At 41.0% G+C, this 12,551-nt stretch overlaps 1 protein-coding gene across 1 annotated transcript; it reads right to left on the bottom strand.

Moving 5' to 3' along the window:
- Positions 1-4,838: 4,838 nt before the first annotated feature.
- On the bottom strand, positions 4,839-5,780 carry LOC127207217 (olfactory receptor 50-like). Its single transcript, XM_051166585.1, has one exon. It carries the CDS (start codon positions 5,778-5,780, stop codon positions 4,839-4,841), a length of 942 nt encoding a protein of 313 aa, XP_051022542.1.
- Between the last annotated feature and the right edge of the window lie 6,771 nt (positions 5,781-12,551).

Below are 12,551 nucleotides of genomic sequence, written 5' to 3'. Positions count from 1 at the left end.
CCAGCCTTCATAAACCCAGCAGGGTGAAAACTGGCTGATCCAGACCAAGGCTGAGGGCCAAGGACACAGTGGCCTGCATTGAATCTCCCTGCCTGCTGGCTGTACTGTTGGCCCCACTGGACCCAGATAGAGGGCTTCAGGCCTTTTGATGTCCTACCCTTGCACCCTAGAGGAGGCAATCCTGGCCCCAGCCCTGGAAAACAGCAGCTCCTTCCTCTAGAGCTCCTGAGCACACAGCTCTTGCACCTCCTGGCCTGCATGCAGCCCTACTCTTTGGTCCAGAAGACCAACCTGGGTGCGGCTTCAGCACAGGATGATCACTGTCCACATACTCTGCTTATTGGAGCTGGTCTGAAGTGAAGCTGCTGTCTGCAGTGGCCTGTAGCCAATGACTGGTCCAGGCTGAGTCTATGATCTTGAGGCTTACACACCACTGCAGTGGACATAGCCAGTGATCACAGTCTCCGTCAGACTTGTTTCTTATACTCCCTGGAAGACCCTTGACACAGGAAGCAATCACCAGTGGCTCAAATTCAGGAACCAAGCAAAGGAGAGCTGGGGCCATGCCCAGTTCTCCATCCAGGAGTCTTCCATGAGGCCTTATTGCTAAGAAATTATGGGCAACAGATTAACCACTGTATTTTCAAATCCTCTACTATCACAATCATTTCATATTTGGGAAAGAAAACATGTGAAACATCTACCAAAATGCAGACTCCATATTCTATCAAAAGAATTATTTACTCTGAATACTTTGATTTTTGAGAATTACATATTTATCTCATCCACCATTTATTTGAAAAGTTAACTAAAGGTTACAGTAAAATATAAATATAGAGTATAAACTATTTCAGCTTGATTGAAGTATGTTTAAAGTTCACATATTATTTATCCTGTTACATTAAAAGTCTTACTACATTGGTGAGAGAGGTGAGCATTGTTACCTTTCAAGTGATGCTGCTATGGAGCTGGCCTACACTTTATGTTACTTATTCCATAATATCCATAAACTATCTCAATTAAAATGGCAATTTTATGCTGGAGATGTGGGTTGCTTCTAATAGTTTGTTACATTTCAATAAGCAACACTTAAAAGTTTTAAAGTTCTTTTACACACTAATATATGGTGTGTGTGTGCATGCAAACGTGTGTGTGCGTGTGTAGAATAAATTTCTAAAAATGGAATTAGATTGATAAGGTCTAGCATTAAAAAGAAAGGCAACAAGAAACTCTATTTCTATGTGTTTTTATGCAATTATTAATGTAAGAATCTGTCTCTTGAAATTTTTTAAAAAAGTGTTTGGAGTGCACAGCGTGAGAACATTTGAAGAAAAGAGAAAATTCAAGGTTATAGTTAACTAGAATTGTGGGCAGTTATGTGTGGATTAGAGAACTCTAGGAGAATCTACATATAGAGGATGTCTTTCTGCCCCATTAGACATCTTCATTCTATTCTCAGAAACAGGGCCAAACAAAAGTCTAAGTAAAGATTTGTAGGAGCCTGCCACCAGAATCCAAATAGTTATTGTATTAACTTAGCTACAAAATGATTTAGTACAAAGTTTGAGAAAATACCCAGGAAGGTGACGGGAGTCAAAGAAAAGCACAAGGATGTATGTCCTACCTTTTCATCTCAAAACTAGATCTAAAGTCAGAGAGAATCTATTCACATGCAAGTTTGCTGTCACCTCACTCTTCCACATTTTGGATAGATGACCAAAGAAAGTTACTCTCAGGGATCTGTCTGTCATAGTGTGCCATCAAGAGTGATGATCCTAGGGATAAATAGCACACTGCCTTCACATACACATAAGGACATCCAAGGTCACACAATCATCCTGCTTCTTGTAAATTCTGTTTCTACTCTGACATGGGTCTTTGATGATAAGCACGGATACCTTGATCCACAGGCTTGGAAGCTTCTTCCATTTCTTTACGAAGTGTACAGAATATATCGGAGCTGGCAGAGTCTGCAAGGGGCTCAGGGATCCACTGTGAGCAACAGAAGGTTTCCAACCTGCAGCCTGCTGTGATATCTATGGATACATGTTTTTCGTGACGCTGAGAAATCGCTGTGGATTATAATTACCCAAGCCACAGTGAGAGGGTGATCCCCTCTACCTGGCGCCTGACTGGGGACAAAGTGCAGATGGTTGCTGCATCACTACCTCAGACTTCTCCAGGGATAGAACTGTTTGCTGAATAAGGCACAAGAGAGTTGTCTCACCCTTGGGGGAGGGGGGTTATGATAATAAGTGCACTGTATTTATCAGGTGACGCACAAAGATTGTCATGCTCCGTTTGCAGGAAAAACTATGGGATTTGGGTTTCTCACACTATTGAAAAAATATAAACAGAAAGAAAAGTATGCCCTTTTGTCCACACATTTTCACTTTCAAATGTTAATTGTAATGAGTCATTAGTCTGATTTGAGGCCTCTGTCTTCTGCTACATTATCAATACTGGATCCTTACCCAGACTCCTCTCAGATATCCTGTTGTTTCCCTGTGTCATGGAGATCCTGCAGCTTTGGATCTGCAGGACTGGCCCCTTCACATACTCCATCAGCTCATAGATGGAGCCAACTCAAACGCTTGAATCTGAGCCTGGGAGTAGCTGAATGGGCCACCCTGCCAGGTCTCCAGCACTGCCCCAGCTAGCTCACCCAATGCCACATTTGGCAAGAGCCTAGGCCAGTTCCCACTGCCATGACCTCAGGCCAGCTTACCTACACCCGTACCACCTGAGTCAGTACTAATGTTCTGTCCAGGTAAGGTACAGGCCTGCTCTCCCAAGTACTGCAGCCTGTGAGGGGGCAAGGCCAAGCTATCTTGCTCTCATGACCTCTTGGCCAGCTCTCCCACCTGTCATAAGTGTCAAGCTCTCTCTCACTCAGGCCACAGCATGGCAAACAAGGGGAAGAGTCAGTTGTCCCACACTCACACTCTTGGGACCAGCTCACCAGCTACCCTGCCACCAGGGCCAGTTCTACTGTGGTACCTAGGCATGATGAAGGACCCCTCTCCAGTGAGGGGCAAGGCCAGCTCTGCACAGCCTTGGGACATCAATATGGTCCTAGGTGGCAGTCAACACCAGGGGTGTCCACATAGCCTTTGGTGATAACATAAGTCACTGATATCAACACAGACCTCTGGTGCTGCATGGCCATATACCCAGACACAGCCCTCAGCAACAGCATAAGCCAGGAAGTCACTGTGGCCTCAGGTGGCAGGGCAGGCTACTCACATCAGGCTGCTCTTGACCACCCAGTTCTGCCTCTCTTCATAGTACTCAATCAAACAGGTCTACTTCTCTCCCTCCCTCTCTCTCTCTCTCTCTCTGTCTGTCTGTCTCTGTCTGTCTCTGTCTCTCTTTCTCTCCCATATCTCCACCACATACTTGCACATCACAGTGGCTCCCACTGTAGGTAGGCCATGCAGTGGTAAGCCAGCCTCTGAGTGTCTTCTGTCCACCCACAGTGCATGGTAGTAGTGATTTAATATTTTAACAAAAATTAATATGTTCCAGCAATTAGCTTATTGAAGTGATGTTAAACACCTCTGTCTTTAGCAGGTGCACCTTCACATGAACTGAATTTCAAAATGCATTGTTTCAAGTGGACATGGGAAGCAACACATTTGATGAGGGGCAGAGAGGTATCTTTTGTTCATTTTAAAGCCCCTGACAGTTGGAATACTGTACATCTCAGCATGCTTGCATCCATTCAGCTTGTCTAGACTTCCCAGCAGCCTGCCATCCACCCCTGAGTTCACATCTGAAGTGGTGCACACATACACACAATCACAGCCCTCCCTGGAATGTCTTTGGAAGGCTCTCACTACTGTTTCACAGGGCTTTGCCTTCATAGGATCTAGAGATCTCCAATAGGGGTTTTATTTACCAATGTGATCAGTTTCTGTCTCTCATGGCCTTTTACAGAAAGACAATCGTGTTTAAATATGTTAACAGGCTCAGACACTTGAAAGGGAAAAAGTTCTGTACTTAGCTACCTTCACACTAACACAACAAAAACCAGCTGGGGATGGAACAGAAGCTACCCAGAGAAGGAAGAGAAAGAAGGAGCTTGACCAATAAACAGATAACAGTTAATTAGAAAAATTACTTCTGATTACATGGTGGGGTGGTGAGTATGGTTAATGAGAAAATACTGTATATTTCAAGGTGATAGGAAGAAGAGTAAACATGTGAAAATTAGGAATTAAACAATCTTCATGATTTGAACACATGAGCTGTATACACGAATGGAAACAAAACATGGTACCCATTAACTATGCAACATTTGATGCCAATTAAAATAAAAAATAAATGAGTAGAAATGAATAAAAAAGGCATAGCTACATTTGAACTTTAAAAATAAACTTTAGCTAAATTAGAAAATTAAATACAAATAACATCATAAATTATTCAACTTTAAGAAATATTAGCATCTTTAAGAAAGGAGAAAAAATCTTTGCTACTAAAGGCTTTAACACATTAAAAAATACACAAGGAAATCAATAAGAACATAAATTACAATTGTGGGAAAAGGGTTCTATATAAAAAGGAAAATGTGTGGATATGCTTGTGAAGAAAACTTGTGCAAAAGTATCAGGATTAACAAGACAAAAAGGAAGAGGAAGGGAGGGAGGCAGGGAGGGAGGAAGGAAGACAAGAAGAAAGGAAGGAAAGAAAGGGAAGGAGGGTTAAAACTACATACATTGTAAACTGTGCCTGAAAAAACAATGCCTGGAAGCACTAAGAAACAGCATTTCCCAGAGGAGAAGAAACTTGTAGAAAGTGGAGAGATCTCAACTTCCTTAGTGCAGCAGAAATGCCAATCACATGGAAAAAGTTGCTCTTGCAAGCATATTTTTCAAAGCTCCTTTCATATCCCGATTCCTCAGACTGTAGATAAAGGGATTCAGCATGGGTGTGACCATGGTGTACATCACAGCCACGATGACATCCTTGTCATTAGTGTTGTTTGATGAGGGGACAAAATATAGCCCAATAATAGCTCCATAATAGAGAGAAACCACAGAGAGGTGAGAGCCACAGGTGGACAAGGCTTTGCAGATTCCCTTGATGGTGGGAGTTCTCAGGATGGTGGCTCCAATGCGGCCATAAGAGGTCAGAATGCATATGAATGGCACGGTAATGACTAGTGATCCCACAATGAGGATGACCAGCTCATTGATGGAGGTGTCTGAGCTAGACAGCTTAATTAAGGCAGACAGGTCACAGAAGAAGTGATGGAGAACATTACCTCTAAAGAAAGAGAGACGAGCTAGAAAGAGGGTGTGCACAAGGGCACCAGCAAAGGATAAGAACCAGGATGCAATGACTAGTAAGATACAGACAGTTTGACTCATGATTCTGGTATAGTGGAGGGGGTGGCAGATGGCCACATACCTGTCATAGGCCATGGAGGTCAGAAGAAAACTGTCAAGATCTGCAAAAAATAGGAAAAAATACACCTGGGAAATGCACCCAGCATATGAGATGGACTGGCTGTGTGTCAGCATGTTCATGAGCATCTTTGGAGCTGTGACTGATGAGAAGGAGATGTCTGTGAAGGCCAAGTGGCTGAGGAAGAAGTACATGGGGGTGTGGAGGTGAGAGTCCATCCTGATGAGCAGGATGATGAGCAGGTTCCCCAGCACTGTGGTCAGGTACGTAGCCAGGAACAGGGCATAGTACATGGCTTGGTCCTCTGGCCTGATGGGGAGCCCCAGGAGGATGAACTCAGATGCACTGCTCTGATTCCTTGTGCTTTTCATCTTCTGCTGGAGATGAAGACAAAACAGAACCAAATGAACTACAGGAATATGAGATTGGCAAGCATTATTATTAGGGTACAATGAAATCAGTGTTTTTAATTAGTGTATTTACTTTATCTAAAACCCTCAAACTATTAAAACACTAGTGGGAGATTGGTGACTTAGAAACCTGACTCCTGTATTAGCTAATTTTTCAGGAACCTGGAAATGTCATCACAATTATCAGATAAGAAAATATCAGCTTTGAGAAGTCTAGGAATCCATAATGGAATTATGAGATGGGACTGAGGGAGGAAAGGTCAGATCAGTCAACAATTAAAAGCAAAGCTAAGTCAATGGTACATAAGTTTGCTACCCTTTTAACCCTCTTCAAATCTCTAGAAGCTTATTGGCTAATATTTTATATTAGCAGCTGTATTGAAACAGAAAGAACCTAGTGGACAGCTATAAAGCTGCAATATATAATTCAGAGACTTAAGGGCATGGATCAATGTCAGTAACCTGAAATATCATGTGACATGCCTTGTACACACCCTTCATGCCTTCCCCCACTACACCACCTCTACTCTAGTTGTCTGTCATGTTCTCTAAAGCAGTGTTCATGGAATATGGACAAAAAGTCTGTGCCACAAGTTTTCTTCTGTTTTCTCTCAAGCAAAACTAATGATGCTTTTTCAGATTTGTAGGGTACCAAGAAATATGTAACTTCTCTAGGTACACTTGGAATGTGCCAAGGAAGTGCTTGGTCCCTGTCTAATGTAATCAAATAGCATTCTCCATTTTCATTGATTTTTAATCCAGTTTTCTTTTGCTAATGACTCTTAGTTTTTCTTTTGTTTTATTTCTAACATTTCATTTATTATTGTCCCCCTCTTTATCAGTTGAAATTGAAACTATTTGTGTCAGCAATCACAAAATAATAGTTAATAAAACATGCTGCTCTGTCTATTAAAACACAGATCCATGTTCCACAAATAGGATCAATCTGAATGTCCTTGTGTTTAAAAGCTGTGAAAGTCTCAAGTTCAAACTTACCTATTATTGGTTCAGGGAGGGAGGGAGGGTTAAAGTTTTCATTACTACTCCAATTCTGCCACTCTGGTTGAAATTATCTTTAAAAATCCCTACATTGTCCAGTCCACTATCTTCAGTATTCTAATGTGGTTTTGTTACCAGAGATTAATTATACATTAAGTTATATCACCCATCACTATGTTTCTAATAATCAGTTTATCATAATGAAGTACTAAATAGCTATTTTTAGACACTGAGTTTTATTTTTATCGCTATTTCCAATATTACAAAATACAGCATTAGTCAATACCATTTTACACAAGCATGTGTGTGTATGTGTGATAAATTTCAAGAAGTGGAATTAGGTTGTATGTATTCGTAATTTTGACAAGAAGCTGCAGATTGTGGGAAAGGCTATTCTTACATGTTCTGTGGACAGAGTCATGATAGCTAAGACTCAGGCATTGGAGGAACAGAGGAAAGTCATGATCATGGTCAGTCTGGTAAAAATCTATGGAGCTAGAATATTACTGAAGAGCCAGGGTGTATGAGGCCATTTATGCTAGAACAGGAAGTTTCAATTTTCTGCTCAAAGCATTAGCAAATGCAAGAAAAGATGTGAGTAAAAATGTTTCTAGCTTTAAACATTATATATACTGTTTAGTGAGTAGAAGCCAGTGACAGCAAAGCCAGGTATCACAGGAACCTGAACAGGGGGTTGCTGAAGCAGTTTAGATACAATATATTCAATGCTATACCTGGGTGCGTCAGTGGAGACTGATACAGTTACAGAAATTGGCCATAAAATTGGGAAGAAACCTAACAAGACTTAATAGAGGTGGAAGACAAAGAAGGAAGCATTGCATCCCTCTCTTCACTGAATTAAGTACCTTTGATGTTAAGATACATTGTTCTGCATTGAGATACTCTGCTATCCTATCCTCTCAAACTGTGGATAGATACTCAGTTCATGACAAACAACTGGACATAGAACCATGGTGTGGAGGAGTAGAGCTGATGGGCAGTAGTACACATGGACACACACACACACACACACACACACACACACACACACACACACACACACACACACACACACGCCTGAGTGCTAATTCTCCCCTCCCTCTGCTTTGCCATGCCCCTTAGATAATAAACACAGATACCTTCAACTTCAAGGCATAAGAAGATCCTTCCATTTCTCCCTAGAAGGCATCAGAGACAGTGTCATAAGTAGGGTTTCCAAGGGACAAAAAGTTCCATGGTAGCAGCCTGAGTCTCATCAGGTCAGAACAAAAACAAGGTTAGATAAGCCAATAAACATTTGCCTACAGCTCTTGAGAATTTGGTATGAATTCTAATTTTACATAAGAACAGAGAGGGTCCCAGGGGGATAATGCTTCCATCTTGAGTCTAAATTAAAGGCACAATATAATTGCTAAGTCTCTATTGCTTCCTTGGGGAACACAACTATGTGTAGAAGTAACAGAAAATTCGACTCATCCATAGAGAAATAATGCTAATAGTAAGAAGCAATCCACTAGGAACTTTATGGTCTGCAAATATTTTTTGCATCTTATTTACCTTTGGGGAATATGGCTGAGAGTCTAATGAACTAAGCTGTGGCTGACTGTGATAAGAAAAGTTGGAACCCCTTGATATTGCAAGAGTGACAGAAGTACTCATCAACACTTAGACCAAGGAGAACAGGCTCCTATAAACTTAGTCTTTTCTTCAAAATCAGTATGGTGAGTGTTACACAAATACAGTTCTCACATATCCAGAAGACGGCTATCAGTACAATTTGCACTCAGCCTCCTACAAAGTTCATTTCAAATCAATGCTTATGTCCCTAGGTTTATAACAGCAGAAACATGAAAACCTAAGTTCAACAATGTGTGGTATTTTTATTCAAACATGTTATTTTTTTATTAATTCATATTAGATCTAAATTGTTAGCCCTTCCCTTGTATTCTCCTATTTCTCCCTCACCCTCCTGCTTCCCCCCTACTCCTCTCCCCTATGACTGTGATTGAGGGAGACATACTCCCCCTATATATGCTCTTAGATTATCGAGTCTTTTCTTGGTAACTTGCTATCCTTCCTCTGAGTGCCACCAGGCCTCCACATCCAGGGGACATGGTCAGAAAAGGGGCACCAGAGTTCGTGTGAGAGTCAGATCTCACTCTCCACTCAATGGTGGAGAATATCCTGTTCATCAGCTAGGTCAGGGTAGGGGTTTGAAGTTTACTGCCTATATTCTCCTTGGCTGATGCCTTAGTTTGAGGAGGACCCCAGGACCCAGATCTGCCTGTCATAAAGTTCTTCTTGTAGGTTTCCAGGACCCTCTGGATCCTTCTATTTTCCCATTTTTCCATGCTACTCTCACCTAAAGTCTCAATAGGATGTCCTCTCCCCTGACCCACTTTCCTGGTAAGTAAAGTTTTTCATGGGACATATCTCTTGGACTAATGTCTTGATATAAGTGAGTATATACCGTTTGTCTCTTTTTGCTTCTGGGTGAACTCACTCATTATGATAATTTCTACATCAATCCATTTGTCCACAAATTTCGGGAATTCCTTGTTTTTAATAGCTGAGTAGCATTCCATAGTGTAAATGTACCACAGTTTCTCAGTCCATTCTTCTACTGAGGGACACTTAGGCTGTTTCTATGTTCTGGCTAGTATGAATAAAGCAGCTATGAACATGGTTGAGCATATGTCCCTGTTGTGTGGTAGGGCATTTTCTGTCTATATTCCAAGGAGTGGGATAGCTGGGTCTTGAGGAAGCCCTATTCCCATTTTTCTGAGAAAGCGCCAGATAGCTTTCCAAAGTGGTTTTACTAGTTTGCATTCCCACCAGCAATGAAGGAGTTTTTCTCTCTCTCCACATCCTTGCCAACATGTGGTGTCACTTGAGTGGGTGTAAGATGGAATCTCAGTGTCGTTTTGATTTGCATTTCTCTGATGACTAACGAGGACGAGCATTTCTTTAAGTGTTTCTCAGCCATTTGATATTCCTCTGTTGAGAATCCTCTGTTTAGTTCTGAGCCCCATTTCTCAATTGGCTTGTTTGGTTTTGTGGTGTTTAATTTCTTGAGTTCTTTATATATTTTGGATATTAGACCTTTGTCAGATGAAAGGTTGGTGAAGATCTTTTCCCAGTGTGTAGGCTGTCGCTTTGTTCTGCTGACAGTGTCTCCTGCCTTACAGAAGCTTCTCAGCCTCATGAGGTCCCATTTATTAATTGTTGACGTTAAGGCCTGGCCTGTTGGTATACTGTTCAGGAAGTTGTCTCCTGTGCCTATGTGTTCCAGGCTTTTCCCCACTTTTCCTCCTAACTGAATTAATGTCTTTGGTTTTAAGTTGAGGTCTTTAATCCACTTGGACTTGAGTTTTGTGCATGGTGACAAATATGGGTCTAATTGCATTTTTCTACATGTAGATATCCAGTTAGACCAGCACCATTTGTTGAAGATGCTATCGTTTTTTTCATTGAATAGATTTGGCTTCTTTGTCAAAAATCAAGTGAGCAAATGTGTTTGGATTCATCTCTGTGTCTGCAATTCGGATCCATTGATCCACCAGCCTATTGCTGTGCCAGTACCATGCTGTTTTGATTACTGTTGCTCTTTAGTATAGCTTGAGATCAGGTATGGAGATTCCTCCGGAGGATCTTTTATTGTGTAGGATTGTTTTTGCTATTCTGGGTTTTTTATTTCTCCATATGAATTTGAGAATTGATCTTTCAATATATTCAAAATATTTTGTAGGTATTTTGATAGGGATTGTATTGAATCTGTAAATTACTTTTGGTAAGATGGCCGTTTTTACTATGTTAATTCTCTGGATCCACAAACAAGGTAAATCCCTCCATCTTCTGATGTCATCTTCAATCTCTTTTGTCAGAGGTTTAAAGTTTTTTCAAATAAGTCCTTCACTTGCTTGGTTAGAGTTACTCCTAGATATTTTTTATTGCTTGTGGCTATCTTGAAGGGAGTAGTTTTCCTAATTTTTTCCTCTGTCTATTTGCCATTTGTATATAGGAAAGCTACTGACATTTTTGAGTTAGTTTTGTATCCTGCCAATTTGCTAAAGGTGATTATCAGCTGTAGGAGTTCTCTGGTGGAATTTTGGGGGTCACTTATATACACTATCATATCATCTCCAAATAGGGATAATTTGACTTCTTCCTTTTCCATTTGGATCCCCTTGATCTCCTTTTGATGTCTTATTGCTCTGGTTAGAACTTCAAGAACTATATTGAAGAGATATGGGGACAGAGGGCAACCTTGTCTGGTCCCTGATTTTAGAGTGATTTCCTTGAGTATCTCTCCATTTAATTTAATGTAGGCTATTCGTTTGCTGTATATAGCCTTTATTATGTTTAGATAAGTGCCTTGTATTCCTGATCTCTCCAGAACTTTAAACATGAATGAGTGTTGGATTTTGTCAAATGCTTCTTCTGCATCTAAGGAGATGCAGGCCCACTCTAGCTGTTTTTGGTGGGTCCTGCCGCCTTTGTTTCCACTCGGCCTGGGCGGGTGACCTCTGCAGTGTGGGGTTGTTTGGATGGAGGGATCCAAGGGCAAATTCACCCTATTCCCTGAGATTCCTCTGGCTGGGGGCTCTGGAAAATCCCCTCCCCAAACAGCAAGTTTGTGTTTTATATGCCGGCTGCAGTTTGCATGTGGATTCTGTTCCAGAGCTTGGGGAGTGCGTTTAGCACCTCTGGGATGTTGCTTGTCCCGGGGGTAGGCCCACTGGTGGTTTGCAGAGTTTGGGGCCCCATTCACCTACAATTCCAGCAGTCTGTGGCTCCATTCACATCCCTGGGCTCCTTGGAGTAGATCAGATACGGTGCATACTGGTTGACGCCATCTTGGAATTCCCCCCTAAATCCAATCTTATAAAGATAATAGAGGCCTTTAAATAGGAACTGAATAACTCTCTTAAAGATATACAGGAAAATACCATTAAACACATGAAAGAAAAAAGAATAAAAGTGTTCAAGTCATAAAAATAAAAATAGAAGCAATAGAGAAAACATAAATTGAGGGAAGCCTAGAAATGGAAAACATAGGGAGGAGAACAGGAACAACAGAAGTAATCATCACCAACAGAACACAAGAGAGCGAAGACAGAATCTCAAGCACAGAAGACACAATTGAAGAAATTGATAAGTTGGTCAAAGAAAATGTTAAATCTGAAAACTTCCTGACACAAAACATCCAAGAAATCTGGAACACTATGAAAAACCACTTAAGAATAATAATAACAGAAGGAGAATACTCCCAGCTCCAGTGCCCAGAAAATATTTTCAAGAACATCAAAGAAGAAAACTTCCCCAACTTAAAGAAAAAGATACCTATAAACATTCAAGAAGATTACAGAACACGAGATTGGACCGGAAAAGAAAATCCTCCTGCTACATAATAGTCAAGACACTAAATGTGTAGAACAAAGAAAGAATATTAAAAGGCTAAAAGATCAAGCAACATATAAAGGCAGTCCTATCAACTTCTCAAGAGAGACTCTAAAAGCCAGAAGGACCTGGGCAGATATCTTGCAGACTATAAGAGATCACAAATGTAAGCCCATACTACCATACCCAGCAAAACTTTCAATCACCATAGATGGAGAAAGAAAAATATTCTAGGACAAAACAAAATTTAAATAATATATATTCACAAATACAGCCCTAAAGAAGATACTAGAAGGAAAACTCCCATCTGAGGAGGTTAGGTACAGCCCTCCC

Source organism: Acomys russatus, chromosome 24 (genome assembly GCF_903995435.1).
Source record: "Acomys russatus chromosome 24, mAcoRus1.1, whole genome shotgun sequence".
NCBI classification, from domain to species: Eukaryota; Metazoa; Chordata; class Mammalia; order Rodentia; family Muridae; genus Acomys; species Acomys russatus.
This window is presented reverse-complemented; position numbering and strand designations above follow the sequence as displayed.